Source organism: Epargyreus clarus, unplaced genomic scaffold (assembly GCF_041222505.1).
Source record: "Epargyreus clarus isolate Ecla_fem2 unplaced genomic scaffold, WU_Ecla_fem_2.2 ptg000026l, whole genome shotgun sequence".
NCBI lineage: Eukaryota > Metazoa > Arthropoda > Insecta > Lepidoptera > Hesperiidae > Epargyreus > Epargyreus clarus.
In genome coordinates, this window is record NW_027332233.1 from 13936462 (window position 1) to 13958373 (window position 21912).

The 21912-nt window shown below is 33.2% G+C and overlaps 3 protein-coding genes across 9 annotated transcripts in view; 1 reads left to right on the forward strand and 2 right to left on the reverse strand.

Moving 5' to 3' along the window:
- Lrpl (low density lipoprotein receptor-related protein-like protein) overlaps window positions 1-1741 on the forward strand; it is a 173913-nt gene extending 172172 nt beyond the window's left edge. For all 7 annotated transcript variants that reach the window (XM_073087784.1, XM_073087785.1, XM_073087786.1 and 4 more), the window contains one exon: window positions 223-1741. In XM_073087784.1, coding sequence (XP_072943885.1) covers window positions 223-330 — 108 coding nt within the window. In that variant the 3' untranslated portion in view covers window positions 331-1741. The remainder of the gene's footprint in view (window positions 1-222) is intronic.
- Window positions 1742-1973: 232 nt separating this feature from the next.
- Window positions 1974-7109, reverse strand: LOC140753294 (15-hydroxyprostaglandin dehydrogenase [NAD(+)]-like). Its single transcript, XM_073087792.1, has 5 exons — window positions 6803-7109; window positions 5975-6208; window positions 4695-4868; window positions 4082-4233; window positions 1974-3102 (listed from the first exon to the last, which is right to left on the reverse strand). The coding sequence occupies exons 1-5, from the start codon at window positions 6896-6898 to the stop codon at window positions 2952-2954; spliced, it is 807 nt and encodes a 268-aa protein (XP_072943893.1). The 5' UTR covers window positions 6899-7109; the 3' UTR covers window positions 1974-2951.
- Window positions 7110-9764: 2655 nt separating this feature from the next.
- LOC140753080 (uncharacterized) lies at window positions 9765-20429 on the reverse strand. Its single transcript, XM_073087457.1, has 10 exons — window positions 20307-20429; window positions 16970-17200; window positions 15756-15929; window positions 15144-15298; window positions 14189-14332; window positions 12305-12479; window positions 11517-11756; window positions 10923-11099; window positions 10284-10444; window positions 9765-9923 (listed from the first exon to the last, which is right to left on the reverse strand). Exons 1-10 carry the CDS (start codon window positions 20400-20402, stop codon window positions 9776-9778), a joined length of 1701 nt encoding a protein of 566 aa, XP_072943558.1. The 5' UTR covers window positions 20403-20429; the 3' UTR covers window positions 9765-9775.
- Between the last annotated feature and the right edge of the window lie 1483 nt (window positions 20430-21912).

A 21912-nucleotide genomic window follows, 5' to 3' on the forward strand; every position in this document is an offset into this window, starting at 1 on the left:
GGTGAAATAATTTTGATTATCCATTACTGTACATACCTACGACAAAATAATCATTTGAAGTTGATTAGGTTATAGATGACTAATGTCGAGTGCCTATTAGTGCAAAAAAATTAGCACACCTAAATTTTTTTAGACAGTAGAAAAATAAAGGAAGCAATTTACCTTTTAAGTAGTAACATTACAGCTACATAAAACTGATGGAAACATTGTTCGAAATTCCAGATCGCAGCAGCAAGATCTTGTCGCCGGCGCCGCTCCGCCCTCCAGCAGCGACTCAAGAGCCTCTCCTCGGACACGGCCATTTTTGACGAGAAAGAAGTAATTTGCTGACCAAGCGAAGACTCCGTGCGATACGTGGAAGTCGACAGAGTCACCACTGTTTGACTGACTTCCCGCACGGAGTCTTGGATACGTATGTTGATGAGTCTTTGGACTGTAGATATCTCCTCGTGGTTAATGATAGTTTGTTGACGAAATGAGACTAAATTCTACGAGAACGACCCAAGAAACCTCGGTCGGGTTTCCATTCTAATCTATTTGAATTCCAGTAGCGGTAATTAAAGTGAATAGCGAATCATGATGACGACCGATTAAGCGGCAAGTTTGAATTAAATGCAAAGTACTCTTTCCAATTCAATGTTGCATTTAGTTCAAGATAAAATATGTAAATATTATGTGATTTTATTCAATTAAGATGTTAGATCGAATAAAATACATTTTGGACCAAGTGCAGTCGATCGGTCGTCTTATCATTCGGATTTTATATTTTCAGCAAAACAATTGCTGAGGAACGGTTGCTATTAAAAGTCAAGTTAATCTTTTTGATTTTTATTACACTGTTAATTTTATTGATATTTGTGGAGAAAAATACGCACAATGTTCTAAATTAACATCATCGATCGATCGACTTGAAGCACAGTTTTTGTGTTACATGGTTATGTGATTGTGATTTTAATAAATTGTATATAAAGTGTAGCGATTGTGTCCGGTAAAATATTCGTTATTGTAAAATATTAATAAGAGATTATTGGAGATATCGTTGTGGCAATAATTCTGTTAGTATTATTTAAGATAACGAATGATATTACAATTGTGTTCTTAATATTACTCTAAATTTGTATACGTGATACAATACTGCCATTTTTAACAAAGTGCATGTTCAAAATTTCGAAATTAGCAAAATGTACTTTAGTCGAAAACCGTTTTTTACTGAATTTATTTTATTATTTATCGAAACCGCGTCTTTTGGCGAGGATATTAATTATAAAGTTGAAAATTTTGTGAGTCTTCGAATGAATAAAAATATATATTCATTTAATTAGGTGATAAATCCAGAAGAGGCATGAATTTTGAAGAAATAATAGGAGTAACGAATTATCCTAATTCATTTAAAAAAGATGTAAATAAAAATTAAACTATTCATATCTTAGAGAAGTATTGAAGTGATAATTTATTTCCCAAGGAAATTATTGAAGTTTATAATAATATCGAGTTAACTATTAGTGAAATTGTAGAACTATTGATCTTGATGAGAACACCTCGTAATGATATTGTTAAAATATGGTATCTTAAAATAAATATAGGTAATGGGGAAGGTGCTGTTCTCGTTATGCTAAATAAATCTGATATAGAAATTAATTCAAAATCTAGAGAAGTCTCGAAAATTCCTACATGATAGTAGGTGATTTTAAAGGTGATTCAAATGTAAGTAATAAATTAATTTTAGTTGAAGAATATTAGATGACAATGAAGTCAGTTAAAAATTGTAATTATTACTGAATTTGTTTTTCTTGTTTGTAATTAAATTAGAGGTTAATGTAAGATAATTAGTGACACTGATAGAAATGTTTATATGGTCTTCCATAATGTACGAAATTTCCGGATTTCTTTTCCTTCTGTTAACGCCATTTTGAAATCAGTTTTAAAGTACGGAGGAAGCGAACTATTTAACCGAACAGGTGTTATCCTGGAAGACAATAATGATGGATAATAGCTGCGTAAGCAGAGATACCTTAATTTACGTTCAAACAATGATTATGAAGAATTATGATGATATAAGGAGTTTTTAAAATAAATTATTTACTGCATGACGCTTTTGTTTTATTGTGAATTCAAGTTCAAATTGTTTGCACATGATTTATTTAAGTAATTATGTGAAATGATGATTACTCACAATAGGTAAGTAATATAATAAACACAATATTATAGTAATTAACTTTAACGATTTGAATGCATTATTTAAATTACTCGTTCTAAAAATGGTATTTATGGTAAAATGATTTTGTAAAAATAATACTGGCATGCCTTATAATGTACAGTTCAAAAAACTTTATAGTTATTGCTTAAGAATATTATGTTATATTTATTTACTCTATGTAGCTCCATAAAACTTTGCCTTCAAAATTACATAAACACAAAGTAGTAACCGAATGAACTTTCTTTTTTGTAACTGATCTACTTTAAAATTGTTGTGTACACTTCACCCAGTGTTAATAAGTTTTTAATGACTACAAGCACAATACTTATGTAATACTGAAGCGTTACAAACAATGCCAATTGTGATCTTTGCCACAACAAACGCAACAAGGATAATTATGATAATGACTTTTACAATCCTAGCTCATATAGCATAATTATAGGACAAGAAAAACAACTAGACGTACGTTACATTACGTAAACCCAGAATAAAAATCTGAATTCATCCTTACCGCTTACCAAGATTGGGATCAAACCTAGATTTGCGAATGTAGTCTTGGAATTACATGAATTATTTAGACTTAGAATTACACGGATTTCTTAACTAAAACACTATTCTCATTCACTGTCTACTTTTGTTTTTAAGATATTTAAAGCTGGGATTTAAATCACAATACTAGTTTTTTTAATATCTGGTACAAATTATCCACCCGTTTATAGATCGATATCGATACAAATATTCCTTGCTCTCGTACTCAGTATAATACTCCTTGGACTAAAATTTGGTATGCTTTCTTAACGTTGACCGTAATATCTTCTGCTGGTCTTCCGGATGTGACCAGCCACGTGCTTCCACTGTCACCTTTCTCGTATGCTTCTATTAAACCTCGAACTGCTGAGTCCACGCTGTTGAACAAATTTTTTTCACATAGTTACATATAAACGAACATTCTGTTAGACACATCACTACGATGACAATGGTTCGATGTCTCAGAACTAGCTATCATATAAACAGATCGCATTCACGCGCTTTTTGTTGAAAAAATACCGAAAAAAATCATAGTTGCTATTAGAAGTGTTAATTGTAATTACAAAATTGTTTAACTGTACCTTATGATATGTTTTTTCTATAGCAGATAAATTTTCGTAACTTTGATTCTTAACGTGATTTAACCTCATATATTTTTATAATAGCTAGAATCAATCACTTCTTCACACGTCTTACCTAAATTTTATTCCATTAGCTAGCCTTTCAAGGTGTCCGTTACCTACTTTATGTTAACCTGTTCTTAAGTCTGTGCCTATAGATGTTCTGTGTCGACATAGTGTAGTGTGTCAAGACCAAGTAAAATCGACAGACTGACCATATTATGCATAAATTGTTTACAAATTATATTTTTGTGTTAGGACGGCAATTTAGAATTTAGCATAAGCGAAAAAATATCGAAATTTAAAAAAAGATCCAGCATCTTTTCTTTCGTCGACTTATTTGTAAGAGGAACGACATAAATGTAATCCTATGATTACATGAACGCAATAATACATTTAAATTAAGTAACTTAATACCCACGTAATAAAGATAAAACCTCATTATTGCATGCTATTAACCTGCTTATTATCAAGTGTTTGTCATTAAATATTTGTCATTGTATGCTATTGTGTTAACTTAAGAATATGTTGTTGTCAACCCATAATTGTGTCACTGCTGGTCACGGTTTTATCCTCGGCACGAAAGACGTTAGGCCAGTCACCACTCTGGCCAAATGCAAATTGTTAGACTTCACACATCTTTGAAAACTCTTCTATAGAACTTTAGCGTAATTTGCATGCAAAAGTATCGGGCAGTTTACAATATTTCCGATGACTGTATAATATAATAACTTACTTTTGATGCGGCAAGTTATTTATGCCCCCAACAATATGATCTTCAAGTGTCTTGTCAAATGCTCCAATTTTGCCCTGTATCAGGTTAGTGTCTGTACATCCGAAGCATATTGTGACCACACGAACGCCAGATCGGGAATAATTTTCTGTCATCTAAAAAAAATACGAACACATCAATCATTGAAAAAATGCTTTAACGTAACGTGAACACAACACAAGTGAAGATAGAATGTAAATATAAATGAAGGTAGTACTTAAATACAAAAATCTTAAAATGACTTGTTAACACAGACATTGTTAATTATGATCTAATCTACTTTGTTTTTAAATATTTTTTCATAAATTGTTGTTTAGATTTTTACATTAAATTTGCAAGTGCATAAGAATATAATGTTACGAGACATTTTGTAGTTAAAATTAATGTGGTGAAAATAATTCTGGTGTTTCTAGGTTAAAAACGGTCAAAAAACTGCGTCGTGTAAAGTATGTCTAATAACATTTATAGTTTCTACCACTGACTGAGAGTGCTTGTTTTTTTTTGTAAGATCTATTTCATAAATTATCAAACTTCATTTACTTAATCATTATTCATCATTATCAAAACTCATACTCACACCAAGACAATTGCTAAATTGCAACACAGCGCTTTTAGTTGCGCTGTATACAGGAAGGCCATAGCCTTGGAACAGGCCAACAATTGATGAGATATTGATTATTGTGCCACCTTTCCCACCTTGTTTCACATCCATCATATTGTACGCTTTCAGCGAGCTTGTTATCAGTGCAGTCTGAAACGATTAAATATTCTTATCAGATCGTGTTACATGAAATGTTTGGTCTGGGCACATTATTCAAGTATTACGTGATTTAAATTCAAATTCATTGCACCTTTGCATACACTATTGTGTGTGTGTATGAAAATTATTATGAATTTATAATGTGGCGAGGTCACAAAAATTCGTATTACTTCTCCCTAAACTAACTCGTTAAAGATATGTTATAAATATATTTAACGTAACTAAGTAATAAAAATACTTAAATAATTTAAGTAATCGATAATTAATTTCTAATAAGGCATACAACTTTCAAAAATCGCATCATGACTACCTAGAATACAAATATTGGCTCTAGTGAAGAAAGGAATATTTTAATATTGCTACACAAGTGATTTTTATTTTCTAAATTTCGTGAGCAGCGTGGTAGCATATTATTTTGTCTTCCAAGACGGCATTTTTTCTCAAAGCCACATTTTAATATCTATACTAGATTTTACGCAACAGAACAGGACTTGCACATATCATGACGTTCCGTATTAGTGCTGTTTTGGAAATTAATTGTAATCAACGTCAAGGTGACTCAATTTATGAGGTAGACCTGAGGGTGATTGATCACTTCCTTTGAAGACTAAGTTGCAACTGCTTGTTCTCATTAGTAGCTTTACCTTATTATTAGTATTATTCAAATCAGTTTTGTAGTAAGTAGGTACAAATCACAGAATGAAAATAGTTTTTTATATAATTTTGAAGAAACAAATTTACCAGCATTGTTGGCTCTGGACATTTCCTATCAACCCTACTTTAGTTGGGCGACAGACGTATCATTATCCCTAACATAGATTAGTATATGATCCCCAAAGACTAAATTATGTTGCTTCGCATAAGCGTTAGCCTTATTACACCCCTTAAACCAGCCCACAACTGCGCTTAACACTGAAGATACCTATTAGGTAGAAAATTTAAAACGCAAAGGGTTCTAGAACGGCGTGTTCTACTACTTACCTTATCACTCGGTGTCCTATTTGATTTGTTTCAAAAAATTAATTATTTTCTCAAGACAAGATTATCGATTTCTTCATGAAATAGACATCTGTGTCTATTCTATAGGATCCACTTACCACATTTACTGCAATTTCTTTTTCATAAATATGAGGAGCGTCATTCATTATCCCAGCATTGTTTATTACGACATCGATATAACCAAATTCTTTAACAGTGTTTTCAAACGCAGTATCCAACTCTTGAGTGACGTCACATTTTATAAACTTTGCTCTATTTGCACCATGTTTTGAATTTAGTTCTTCTTGAAGAGATGTCCCCATCTCTATATTAACGTCTAAAATGGCTACATGCTAAAAATAAAAAATCAAATAGGTAAGCGTGTTTATGTAATATATTTATTTAAATGTAAATTATTTTAAGTTATAGGTAAGAGTTTAAAATTCACAACCACAACCTCCGAAATGAACGATAACATTTATGGGTCAAAATCTGTTCAATTTGTTCAATATCTTCAACATTATATGTATTACTTTTAATTACACAATTTACACACAAATATACAATTTATATACAAAAAAAGAGTGTTCGTATAAGTAATATATACCTATTTTCTGCTGTTTTTTGTTTGTTCCTATTTTATGTAAAATTATTTATCACAGACCTGTATTTGTTTTTTATTTATATTTGCGTGAATAAGTCCAGTCGAATAAGCCACAGAAATAGGAGCCATTTTTTAAATACAGTTTCTTATTTAATAATAAGTTAATTATAATTAATGTAATCAGAAGTAGAAGTGAGTTAGAAGTGCTCTCGTATATTAATTAATTAGAGTCTATAACAAACGGCTGGTTCACAAATATAGAAAAGTTAAAGTTAAAGTGACATGCTACATTTATTATCGCATCAAAGTTTTATGTAGATTTTGCTAATAATAAAAGCGTTACCTTAGCACCTTTATCCAGGACAGCCCTTGCGATACCAGCTCCAATTCCACCAGCGGCGCCGGTAACCAACACCACTTTATCATTTAAATCAAACATTTTAGCAAAATCCTTACACAACTAACGAAATCGGAGTTGTAAATGCTACTGACGTAAGTTAATAAATAATTTTAGTACCGAAAATGAATGTCTGTTAATTCGGAATCGTCGGCTCTCGCTGAAAATTAAAGTAAACGTCGGCTGTCGAGGACCGTGTGGTTAGTACAACCGTGATCTGTGTACTACCTATGTGATCTGAATGCGAGTGTTGAGATGATTCGTTAACTGTAGGGTTGTCACTTGCCTTTTTTCCTTACAATCCAATTTTATAATTTTATGTGACTCATTTCATTTAAACGAATATATTTTATATCACGGCGTGCGTAAATGGACGTTTTACGCACGCTTCGCGTGCGCAAAACCCCCATTTCCGACCCCGTAATATAAAATTTTATACAACACGCGGACGAAAAATGTTTTTCTGACTCGTGTGATTGCAGTCCTCGCCTGCGGCTCGGCCTGCAAACTCACACTTGTCAGAAAAAAATTTTTCGTCCTCGTATTGTAATGTACTATTTATAAATTCATATTGTAACCAATCCAATGTTTTTGTTTTAATAATAAAATTATAATATACACAGTGATAGCCTAGTGGTTAAGAAACTTGACCTCTCGATCGAGGGGTCCGAGGTTCAAATCCCAGGCCTCTGATTTTTCAAAGTTATGAATGTATTAGAAATGAATTATAACTTGCTTAAAACAGTGAAAGAAAACATCGTGAGGAAACCTGCATATCTGAGAGACTTATAAAAAAATCTCATCGGTATGTGAAGTTTATCAATACGCACTTGGCCAGCGCGGTGGACTACGACCTAATGCTTCTCATTCTGAGAGGAGAACTGTGCCAAGCAGTGGGGTTATAATGGGTGGATGATGATGATGATAATGAATACAATCGTATCAATTGAAGGGTAGTAGAACCCCTCGTGGTTCGACTCAACGCCGTAACCACAATAATTTCTAATAAATACGAGTTTGAAGGATGTGGTGTAGAAGGCATATTTACACAAAGTCTCGTAATATATTCTAACGTATAATGTGATAGCCGACTTCGGACAATATACTTATTGCGGATTAATTACTTTAAGTACAAAAGCTTTCCTTCTTGTTCTGGTTTGTGACAAGATAGACATGTCTACAACTCTACGCAAACCATTTTAATAAATATCAAGGATAGTATACCACTATTCATACACAAGAAAATAATGCCGACTCTACCCAAATACTCATTGAGACAACCCTAACAATGATCACGTAAATGACAGCTAAAAGGAGACAGGTATAATGAGCTGTTTTCTCTTTCTATCCTAATTACCTGACCATTTGAGTCTAATTGTTACCTTTGAGCTATCATCGATAATGTCTATCTAGTACAGAGAATATAATAGTTCATACCGCATAGCGTTCTTTTAAAACATTATCATTTGTACTTTCAATCGGTTTCAAACGGTAGAATTGATTTATTGCCGATATGTAACGCAAGGGTCTTGGGTTCAATATCAGCAATATTAGAATCCAAATAATTCTGCGGACGTGCTGTTGTTTTTTTTTTTTAATATAATATTAAAGTAATAAACGGACATGCAGTCCACTACGACGCATGATGGTAAGTGTCTACTGCCGCTTAAGAATATCTGTAATAAACCCCACATAAGATAAGAATCCTACCCGAGGACGGCAATAGGTGCATTGCTACCTTTGAGGATTAAGTTGGAACACCTGGGATAAATTTCTCCCTCACCACACCCTCAAAGTGGAACACAGCAGCGCTTAAAATTGCTGTTAGTAGACAGAAATAGGTGTAACGGTGTTGCCACCGGATTCAAACCACAAAGAACTCTACTACTTTCAAAAACATTATAGTACCTACTTTCAGTCTATTTAAGGAAAATGCCATATTTAATAATCACGCGAGCATAGTTGAACAATAGGTAGTCATTTACAAACATAACTATCCTAATAACAGTTTTCCGTTCCATTTAATTTCTCACTCAATTATATCAGAATTATGATATCTTAGAAACATGATCGTCCAGAGTTAAATTTGCACTGTCATTTAAGGAAAATTATATTATGTCTTATACTATGTACATAATAATATACATGGATAATGCAAGATGACTCGACAAATTTGTGATGCAAGGGACTACTTTGACATTCACTATTTCGCTGTGCAAACAGTTCAACTTAAGGTTACGTGTAGCTATGGTGAGTGGATCCAGGACTTTCATTAAGGCATGGTCCCGGTGGCCTATATATACACTTTATGGGAGAATGTATTGCCTTCTATATAGTCGAAAACAGAACCTCGTCCTATAGGGAGAAATATAGGCAAGCAGCACTACAATTGTAGTTGAACTAATTCAAATATCAATAAAAATACAAATAAATACAAGAAGTGGATAATGTAAATTGTAAAAACCACATGGATACATATGGATTGCGCAGGAACTCTATATTCCTATTTTAAGATGAAATGAGGTGTGGCAGCTACCTTTTCAGTTAAACAAAACGTGTAACCTTTTAGTGATAACCATCTTAAAATGGAGATTAACAACAAACGTAATATTTACATACATTTCGGTAACAAAAGTATTTCCATTACGAGTACGTACAATGTACAATCAAGCTAGAAAATCTAACCTAGTCCCACGTTCATAAATTAGAATATTTGGTGTAACATTTTGAGAAACATGAGGTGCGAGTTTTTTGAATTTTTATACAAGAGTTACAGAAATTGCCATGTGTGGAGTCGAACCATAGAGTGTTGTATCTTCTTTATTCTAATGTAGTATACATAATATATTAATTTTTTTTATAGTTAACACAAATAGAATAGAGTAAAAAAACAGTATTAGTACTAAGTTTATTATTAAATTATTCGCACATTGCGTTTGAGAGAATCCCATAAGCCTCGTTGACTTTACTGGTAATATTTGAAACTTTGTTGTTATTTACCAACCAAGTGCTCCCACTCTCACCCTTCTGGTAGGCTTCGATGATACCTTTCGATGCCATTTTTGGACTGAAACAGTAATATGAAACTTGATAAATAATCATTACCATAAAATTACACTTCACATGAGTACATTTATCAAACGTATATATCATGCGTAGCAAATGATCATAGTCCACCTGATGGTAAGTGGCTACTGCCGCCCATGAAGAGGTCTGAAGTCAATCGCAGACAACATTCTTATCCTCCCTGGGCTCGGCTACAGATGTAACCATTTAAAATGAGCCGAACTTAGTAATTCTTCTGCATCTTCGAAAATAGTTTATTCGTTTACTTAAATATCTCATCCTAATTTCAGGTTTGAAACCACTGAATTACTTAAAAAATAAACTAGGACACTACAAGTGCTTTATACATTATGGAACCTACCTTTGTTTTTGGCCATATTTTTCAAAATCTTGTAATAAAGCCTTCATTTGACGCGTGATATCGATATCAAAACTTTTGCCTTTTTCAGGAAGTTCCGTATCGGTTAATCCGAAACATACAGTAATCACTCTTACACCTGTTTTCGAAAAATATTCTTGACGCTGAAAAATATCATCAACATCGTTAAAATACGAGTGCGTAAGTACTAGAGTTAAGTTCAGAATAATAGTAAAAAATAATCAATTTATCAACCTATTAGTTGATAATGATTGAATACAAATAAAAAACAATTGATTAAAACAGGGCAGAGGTTTCATCTCAGACTGAGAAAGTACCTACATAGATAGTTGCTACCTTTGATATTGGTATATTTCCTATGTGATGTTTCCTTAAGAGTTTTTCCTTTGCTGTAAAAACAACAAAATCATGACAACGAAACATACTTAATTTTGTCGACTGTCCTGAGTACATTTTATTGTTTGTTCATTTTAAAACATTTTTTTTTAGTACTTTCTGGCAGTATACTTCTATATAATTCAAAAAACCTTCTGGTATTTCAGCACTTGTTGTTGGTAGGTTCGTTGTTGTCGTTGGTACTTGAATTGAATCCTCGGATTTTAAATACCCAGTCAAACTTACTCCTATACAATTGCTGAACTGCAAGATCGCGCTCTTGCTTCCAGCGTACACGAACAAACAGGGAGACTCTTGACATAGAGCTATAATCGACGATACGTTGATCACCGTACCACCCTTCCCTCCTTCATCTGTTCTCATCGCTTGCAATGCCTTTAATGTTGATGAAACGACTGCTGTCTGGAAATAGGTAAATAAATAATATCACTAATGGAATATTGACTAATAAAATCAATCAATGTTGTAATGACGCACGGAAATTGCCTGCTTTCTAAATATGGTAATTGTTGTTAACTTAAATAATTTTATTAAAACAACGTTGAATCTTAATGAAGGAAATCGAAAAACCTTAGACATAAATCTACTTATAGAGTGTCCCTTTCAAGCCTTGCCTTTGAATGGCCCAGGTTTAAAGAACATAGATAATAACATAGAAAGAACATAGATAATGGCAGAGTATGAAGCCAAAACAATACTAATCAATGCTATAACTGAAAAATATATAGCTAAAATCAGTGCAATGCAAGAAAGAACTAAGTATTAAAAATATATCATAACAATATAAAAAGCAAATTTTATTACAATTACTTTACTTACATAATTGATTTCGATCAGGTTTTTAAAACTGTCATAATCTTCGTTGTCTACAGCGGCATTATTTACGACGAGATCAATGCACCCGTTATCTCTTATAACTGTTTTATAAGCGTTTGATAAATTTTCTTCGCTAGTGACGTCACATTCAAAAAATTTAATTTTATTTCTTCCATGTTTGTTTGACAACTCTTCCTCCAATGCAATACCTGATATAGCGTCTACATCTAACACCGCTACAAACTGGAAAGATACAAATGAGTTCAAAAAGACAAAGACGATCTAGATAGACTTTTTAAAGGGGGGACATGCAATTCATCTGAATTGTGCGAACTAGATATCCTCATAAATTCCCAACTCCAAATAACACTGGAGTATTTAATCCTCTATTTTTCGAGATAAATTATATTGGTGACTACTCCGCTGAGTAAAACTAATAACACTACCCGTTAATAAATCGCGTTATCTCACATGAACAATTCCGAATTAGTGGTGAGCATACTTATCTGTTCCCAACAAGGGAAGTACCACCGCCAGATATACTTCTTATAGACAGCTCTTGCGTTTAGGTAGAAGAGCGTGGATGCGACTGACTTACACATGAGGAGAAGATCTTCTTCAGGAGTGGCTTCATCAGATGCACTGCTTGCTCGTTAGCTATTTCTATATTATCAAAAAATAGCAATCCCAATAACTAAACACTCTGTCAATCTTTACCTTTCCTTTCTTTATGACGACATGAAATTTAAAATATACAAATGAGTACCTACTTCAAGTTAGGATCTACATACCTTCGTGCCTTGTTCCATCAAGTCCCGGACCACAGCTTCTCCTATACCATTAGCACCACCAGTTACGATTACCACTTTATCCAGTAAAGTATACATGGCTCTATTAGCCGAATTCTTATTTAAAATAAGATCGTATAAGCGAATGAACAGATTCGTGCGCAACAACGTATGCGATCAATATGTTTTATCTTTTTAATTGTGCATCATTTATACCTCTTGCGTTTTAGAGTGCCGTATTATTTTTTTGATAACAACAATCTCATTAAGGCAAATTCAAATATCATATTACGTCCCTATTATAGTCAATATTTACCTATTGATGTTCAAAGTCTATTTTGATACTAATGTTCTGACAATTATACGATTTTATTGTAAAATAATTGACCTGTGATTTATGTGGAAGGTTTGGCGTTTCATTTTGATAGCATACTTTATATTGATGTCAGATGAGTTACCTACAATACTTTACTGACTTCGAAATAGGAAAATATATATATTATATTTATTTTTTTGAAAGCTAGAAAAAACACAATAGAATACTTAAATTTATTAATATTATTAACTAAATAAATTAGCATTTTTGTACTAATTTTAAATAGAAAAGTTCTAGATTACATACATATAACAACGAACTAGTTCTTGGAAATCACAAAATAAATCATAAGAAATAGTGCCTGATACTTAGGTGATACACAATTGTTAATCACAACTTTGCCGTGGTTTTTTAGTAGGCGATTGATGTGATTACAGATCTCATATTACCGAGTCAATAAATTGTTTACGAGTAGGTACGTAGTCCCTATCGCAAGTCCCCCTCTTCCTGAGTATCTTTGTTTATAAATTATTATGATTATAAACTAAATATTGCCATTATCTCAATATCTCACGCAGAGTTTCAGATTACACATATCAGACAACTATGTACCTAATCAATATAGATTTTATACTTATGGTTGTGTTATTGTACGAGTACCGGAAACCCTATTATTTATTAACACAATTACCAATACCTTATACATTAACGTTATAATAAATATGAAAAGGTCAAGGAAACAAGGATCTACCCATAGCGCCCATAGCATCTATTTTATACTGCGTCGTTACAAGTAACATTGATAAAATCTCAAAATTTAAATGGAAAATATCAGGATATGTATACTGTATATACTATTTATAGTGGATAACCTCGTAACTCTTTGTAGTTTATACGAGGACCAATAGTATCATTATTATGGACTCTTGTTTTAATATAAACTTTTGCTAGATATTAGGATTTCAAGAAAATTGCATTTTTGTGAATGTATAGGTAATTTTATATCTCTTTATAATATTTATTTTTCTCCCCCGTTATTATCAGAGATTGTGAACATTTTTTAATTTATTTTTAATCTGATCTCTTTTTTATGAACCAGAGCTGATAATATAAAAAAAATATTACATTTTGGTTGCCCTAAGAATTTAATTCGCAGAACATGAGGGATGCATGTTCTAAGCGTACCATCTTTTAGGTGCTACATGCACTGGCTTTTCTGTGGTTGTGATGGTTGAATGAAGTAACTGTTGGTCAGATCCCAGGTTTTAAACATCCGACCATTTTTAGAATTACCAGAAAAATCTCAAAGCAATTGTGTTATAGCCTTAGATGGACTTAGGTGGTAATAATGGTGGCGATACTTTAAGGGCAGTGGAATGAGAGAAACAAATTTATTTAAAAATAAAACCATTAACTTGTCATATTTTAAACATAAAAATAAATAAAATAAAACCTTATACAACAAATATAAAAAAATCACCAAACAACGAAGTTAAATCATTAAAAATACGACAGAACATTAACACTGGCACAACCTGTACTATATTTAAACATTATTTTTTTTCTAATACTGAAGAAATTCGTTGAATAATTCAGTACTTTGTTTGTATTTATCCGTTATATCTAGCGCCGGTTTTCCACTCGACACCCACCACACACTGCCGCTGTTGCCCTCTTTGTACGCCTCTACCAGCCCGCGCGCTGCCTGTTCAGCTCTGGAAGCATAAAACAATTATCTTAGATGAGTAATATACATAGATTTATCACTCCTAACAGGAAACGTAACCAGTTTTGAAAATTTAAATTGTTACGTAGATAAAATTTTGCCACGTCTCAGTTCTAAAATGTCCTTAAAATGTTTGAAATACCTATTTATTTATTACGTAAACAACCAGTAGGTATTACTTAATGTAATTACTTATTACTTAATAACTCTAAAATGTATTTTATTTGTCAAGAATTCAAAGGAGAAATGATAAAATTATCCTTTTGTGGCTTTATTAAATTTCATGGCGGTGAAGTATCTATCTATTTTACTTATCAAAGACAATTACGTAAAGATTTGAAGGTGGTAGAGCCCTCTGTGATTCGACTCCAACGGCACCAACGCCTCGCCTAATAACAGCAGTATTAAACGCTACTGTGCTCTGTTTGAAGGTAGACATACTGGGAGACATACTTTTCCGAGGCATTCCAGCTTTGTCTTCAGGGGTCGTGGCGCATCTATGGCCGACCCGACCTCAGTTATTAAACCAATCTCATGTAGGGTTAATAATACATATCCGGCAGTCATGGGCGACAGTGGCTACTTACCATCAGTATATCTTATACAAAAACGTAATTCGGATAGCTGTAAAATTGACAATTTAATAATAATTCATGAAGACACACATGTTTTGTGATCACAAAAGTATGTGAAGTCTATCAATTCTCATTTGGCCAGCGCAATGCACAATGGCTTATATCCCATTTATGCTGAGAGCCGTACCTAGAAATGGGACAATAATGTTGAAGACAACTACTTACGTCTGTGGATTTAATTTATTCAACGCAACCGGTGTCTTTTCTGCAATTACTCGGTCAAAGCTGTGAATTCCAGACCGTTCTACTAATTTCGTAATTGTAACTCCAAAACAAATAGTAATTATTCGAACACCTGTTCTTAAATAGTGAGGTTCATCCTGCAACAAACAGAAACACTTATTTCTTTATCAATATTTGTAACACGCGAAGCTAAAACTTCGGATTCCTTTTTTACAAATATTGCGCGCAGGAAAGAGTGATAGATTATGCATAATTTAAATTTATTTAACAGCAGAAGGATACAATTTACGTATTATATGTATTTCAAGTATATTAAAATATAATATTCATTGTTTACACACATGATATCAATATAAGACACGTAATCATATGTCATCATATGTCACCACACCATTGCAGATATTTACGCCAATGAACTTGATGTTACTTTTAAATATGAGTTATGGATTAGCCAGTAAGGAAATAACACACAATACGAACAAATTAGGTTAAGATTGGCAGCAATGGTTCTCCTGCACCACTGGAATTATCCGTGTACATGAAGCGAAGAACTGCTGAAATAGCAATTTGATGCTTTCGTGACATAATACTTACACCCAACGAGGTACTAAACTTAAGGACCGCGGCCTTAGTCGCACTGTACGCTGGGGCTACATTAAAATTGATTACGGCAGAAATTGATGAGATGTTGATGACTGTACCGCCTCTACCTCCCGCGTCTTTGCGCATTAGCTCCCAAGCTTGCAAAGTGCTTCTGGTCAAGGCTGTCTGAAAATAATATAATATACATATGTTTTTTACTATGGTCTGAAATAATTAAACTGTTGGTGACTGTGAAGCCAAACAATATAATGATAACCTTTGATACTAATTATAATTATCCTCACTTATAATCATTAAGCGATAATAACATAACAAAGATAATCAAATGTGAAAATACTAAAGATTGAAGGTGCTAGGACCATCTACTGAGAATAGGGCTACGGTATCCCCTGCCTGTCGTAAGAGGCGACTAAAAGGGGCTTCCGGGGTTGCGGGCGGCAAGAGTGGGAGCTCGAACTGCCCGGCTAGTGACCCCGGGAAGGACGGCGGTATGTGTGGTCGCATACCGTCGTGCCCACCAGACGGTGTGGCGAGCGTCAAGCTCACCTGAGCAGAGCCCGATGGGGCAACGCGCTAAGAGGACTCCGGTTGCGTTCCTTTGGAGATCCCGGAGTTCTCTACGCAGCGCCGAGGACGGCCACCGGGGGGGTTTTAGTGCGGTAAGAATCCCACATAACCCCGTGCCGCTCCCACGGCATAGGGTACCTTTTGAAGGTTTCCCCCTCGTAACCAAAAAAAAAAAAAAAAAAAAAAAGACCCTCTACTGATCTACTCCGGCGGCACCATCGACACACCTTTTTTTACCTAATAGCACCAGTGTAAAGTGCTGCTGTCTTATGGTCTGAAGGGAGACATACTTTTCTGAAACATTCCACCATAGTCCCCAGGGGTAACGGCGCATGTGGCCGACCTCAAGTAGGAATCTTATCTTATCTGAGGTTGATTACAAATGTCCATGTGCGGTGGTAGTCATTATCATCAGTTGGATCTTATAAAAACGCAATGAATAATTAAATAACCAAGAAAAAATAGTTTTATCATTATTATTTTATAAAAATCATTTGATAAATGCTTAATGGCTCTAAAACCCGAACGAAACTTAAACCGAATTAAAAGTCTTTGGTCATTGAGAACCCCTGAATACAAAGTAGGCATGCTCAATAAATGTAATTATGTACGTCATGTAAATCGATAGTTTCACTTACCAAGTTAATATCAATTTGCCTTGCGTATATTTTATCATTGAAAATTCCAGCATTGTTAATAATAACATCTATGTATCCTTGTTCCTTTATGACAGTTTTAAAAGCATTTAGTAATTGATCTTCTTGGGAAATATCACATGTTATAAATAAAACTTTATTTCCATACTTCTTGTTCAATTCCTCTTCAAAAGCAATTCCGATTTGTTCAGATATGTCCAATATTGTTACATGCTGCGAACGAAGATTTAATATTTGTATGAAAATATTATAGTATAATACCTTTTTCGTCCACTCTATAATCACAAAAACATGATATTCAGAATTAAATTTAATAACTTAAAAAACGTTATTTAAATAAAGTATAATCGTGTTAATTTAAATAAATTATATTCGTTTCCAAATGTACCTATATAAAATATTAAAATATAATATCTTTGTCATACAGTTTCTCAACAAACTTAAACAAAAACATGAAAAAAAATTAAATAAAAAATTTAATTTTACATTTCATGTTTTTTAGTTAAATTAGTTATTTAAGGGTTAAATTTAATGACGCTTCAAAAAAAACGGATTTAAATAAGTATTATCATTTGGAAAATTTCGTCTGTTCTCTTCTATTTATATATTAATATTATTACAAGGTTGAATTATGTAAATATGTATGTGTGTTCGGGTCAATCATGAAAGTTTATTTTGATCCACTTCCGGTATCCAATTGAGCTGAAATTTTACATACGGATGTAGATCGGAGGACAATGAAATATTTTTATGAGTTGGAGCTGGTCTGATGGTAGAGTTGGATGATGGTCATAGAATTGTGAAGAATTGTGCAATAAAACAATGTAACTCAATCGTGTTTGGGCTCCTTATATTTTGTTAACTAGGTCTGCAGACCTTGATGGTATCTGGGGTCTGACGATGGAGCTTTAAGGTGGCCAAGGGGTGCAATTAACCGGTATAACTTACTCTAATTTGGGTAGAGCCCAAGAGCTTCGTATTGGCTAGAACATCTTGCAATGTTTTAAATGCTTGTTCCGCAAATAAAATCTGGTATAAGGATTATGCAGAAAATTGGGTAATTTCGCACTCGCTTTTAAAATAATTGCAAGACAATATTATAATTATAAACTTTTAATTATTATTTATTGCATAAACTTATTTTTAGCATTTTAGTAAAGATGCTGTGATGTTTCACCCCTTCCAGGCGTCCCGCGAAAATTATTTTTCTTAGTGTCTCTCAAATTACGATACAGGTATTTCAAATAATAATAATATCCGTAATAAAAAAATAGTTTTTGCTACCTTAATGTTTGCCAACAGTAATTCAAATATTTATTTCTTAATTAAATTAGTAGACATTTGCATAAATAGCAAGTTAGTGACAAATAATTATATTTAATGGTAAAATGTTTAAATTTAATTACTGAATAACATTAATTTGAAGAAGACAAATTGTAGTGACGACGAAAACGAAATAAGACAAGTGTAGGTATATAGCCTTTATCCCTGTGGTTCCGTGACGAGAATAGGGATACGGTATCCTCTGTCTGCCGTAAGAGGCGACTATAAGGGGCTTCCGAGATTGCGGGCGGCAAGAGTGTGAGCTCGAATAAGTTTTTTTTTTTATAATATAAGAGTAGCAGACGAGCATGCAGTCCACCTGATCGTAAGTGGCTACTGTCGCCCATGTACATCTGTAATCAACCCCCGATAGGATTAAATATTCCTACCTGAGGTCGGCCACAGATGCGCCGCTACCCCTGGGGATTAAGCTTACCAAAGCTTTCTACCACCTTCCAAATATTAGTTTTATTTTTGTATTATATTTTTTGTGTATCTGTCACACTGGTGGTTCTTGAGCATAAATCCAATGTATATTGTTAACATGTATGTGCAGTTTAAATATTGTATTCTAAATAAAACATTGTTCTCAGATTCTGGGCAAGGTGCCGGTGATCTCCATTAACAAAATGGACGGCCGCCAGATCTCTTGCAAAAGCCTTTTGATATGGAAATTGACAGCTCCAAGATGAACTGAAGAACATGCTCGTGCCGAAGGGAACCGGCGTGTGTGCGGTGCAGGCTGCTGGCAATAGGGATAGGTTTTATGTATTTTTATACTTTTTATACTTGTTTGTATTTTTAAAAGAAATATATTGATTTCACTTCTGACTACTATAAAATAATGTAACGTTGTTTTTTCTCCAACTTCCTAAATAAATTAAAAACCTTCGAAAAATTCGACAAGCCTTCACCCTTTAGGACGCTGCGCGCCCCCGAAGCCTTATACGGCGATTAAAGAGAGTTATTTTATCAAAATTATACGTTTATTATTTTGACAGTGGTAGAACCCTGTGGCCGTAGTAACCGTAGCACTAGTAGCCACTTACCATCAGTTGGACTGCATGCTCGTCTGCTACTCCCATATTATAAAAAAAAATACGCCGGAGCAACCATCAATTGAATTTTGGCTGGGAATGAAACTATGTAGCTTAATGATGATAGCAATATTTGATCATTTTCGCTATAATAATATGATGTTTCTCATCATTTCACTGTTTAGCGGTAGTTATTAAACCATGTAGGTAATTTACATCATAAAAATAATTATATTTGATTAAGGCAGTGATAGCCTAGTGGTTAAGAAACTCGGACTCTCGATCGAGGGGTCCGAGGGTCAAATCCCAGGCACGCACCTCTGATTTTTCAAAGTTATGCGCGTATTAGAAATTAATTATCACTTGGCAAATGATGAAGGAAAACATCGTTAGGAAATCTGCATACTTACCTGAGAGATTAAAAAAAAAAAATAACTCAAAGGTATGTGAAGTCTACCAATACGCACTTGGCCAGCGCGGTGGACTATAGCCTAATCCTTCTCATTACGAGAGGAGACCCGTGCCCAGCAGTGGGACGTTAATGGGTTGATGATTTGTTGATGATGTGATTTTGTTTGTACTTGGCAACAATTAAACCTCACATTATTTTTCGATGCATTATGCTAAAGAGAATTAAGAGTCCCATACAAATTGCTTACAGTTTGTTTATATTTTTAAACATACATAAAATATTGTTTAAATACTTTTTATTGTTATTTTATGATACTTTAACAAGCTTACTACAACATAGCTTTTAATAGGGTGAACATTATTAATAATTAAAGTTATATGATAATAAATAAAAGTAAATATACCTAAATTAATTTCAACTATGTTTGGCACAAAACAAAAGTTCCCAAAAAGTCGTGATGATATTTACCTAGATAATTAGCGCTTATGTAGTTGTATGTTTATATGTCCTTTTAAAAATTGATTAGAGCCAAGTTTTAGATACATACCTTTATCCCTTCATCCAGAAAAGCCCTGACAGCACTGGCGCCAATGCCGTCCGCACCTCCAGTGACCAACACTACTTTATCCTTTAGGTCAAACATTTTGTTATCAAAAATGCTTTTACCAATGGCCTTATTTTATATAATTAGCTTTGCAATATCTTCAATTTTTATACTTAATATGTCTTCGTTTATTAAGCGACTGGTATTTTATACTGTACTCTCCCCGGTGGCAGAATAAAATACAATGAAGATAATATTCGAGGATTAAGTTACTTTGATTATTTAGTAAATAAAACGGTTTGGCATTATATATGTTTTACGTAGTACGTTATGAAGGGTAATTTAATGACAAGTGTGCAAAAAATACTAATGAATAATCTTGAAGATTTATTGTATGTATCGTCTAGACTACTGCGGCAATTAAGCAAATGTTCAACAACCGTATAAAAATCAGTTTCAACTGATTTATATTGAAATACAGAATTTGAAAAGCAGTCGATAGATTGACTAGAAATTATAACATTACATTTTGTTTTTCGTTTTGGTGTAATAGGTGTAATAAGTTCTTTTTTAGTTTATAGTTTAATTTATTATTTTGTTACTAAATTTTTATGTATTTGGTAAATAAAATTGTGAAAATATACAATTTAACTACTATTACAAATCCTTTATTATTATATAAAGGTACATTTATTTTTTTATAAAATAATGTTTGGAGAAATTTGAAATAAAATGCAACAATGGAGGTACAGTAGAAGTTCGATTATCCGACCTTCAGTTCTACAGATTCGCGATTATCCGGAGTACTAACCGCGACTAATTATAATTAATTTAATAAAAGTCGCACAAATATTTTAACCAAATTAAACTTATTTATATTTCATGATTACCAAATACATATTATAAATAAATTATATTTGCATACGTAGGTATAATACCTAAATATTTTATTTCATGATTAAGGCTGCAGTATTTTACTAATTATGCAGGTACTTACGTAATCTAGAAAAACATGTACCTAAATATGTGCCTATAATCTATATATATATAAGAGATTTCCACGTATATAGTCACTCATCACGATATCTCTGGAACCATTAGAGCTAAAGACTTGAAATTTGGTAGGAATATTCTTTTCACCGAGTAGAGGTCAGCTAAGAACGGATTTTACGAAATTCCACCCCCAAGAGGGGTTGCGGGGGTGTTAATTAAAAAAAAATTCACATTTTAAAACTACAGCTCTTATAGGTATGAAACTTAGTCAGGATATTCTTTTTGGCATGTTTGAATTTACTAAAAACTAATTTTATGATATTTCACCCCAGAGGGAAGTGCGGGGGCGTTGAAAATTAAAAAAAAAAATTATCTTCCAATCTATCGCTTTTAAAACTCTGAAACTTGACCAAACAATTTTATGAAGTATAGCTTCATTTTATAATGTAGATGCGCACTAAGAACGGATTTTTTGATATTCCACCGTTAAGGGGGTTAAATGGGGGTTGGAAGTTAATATGAAAGTCCGTCAGCTTTAAAGTAAACTAGATGAAAATTGGTATTTAGCTTTCTGATTTAAAGTAATAAAAATCTAATCTAAGGGTTTTTCCAAAAT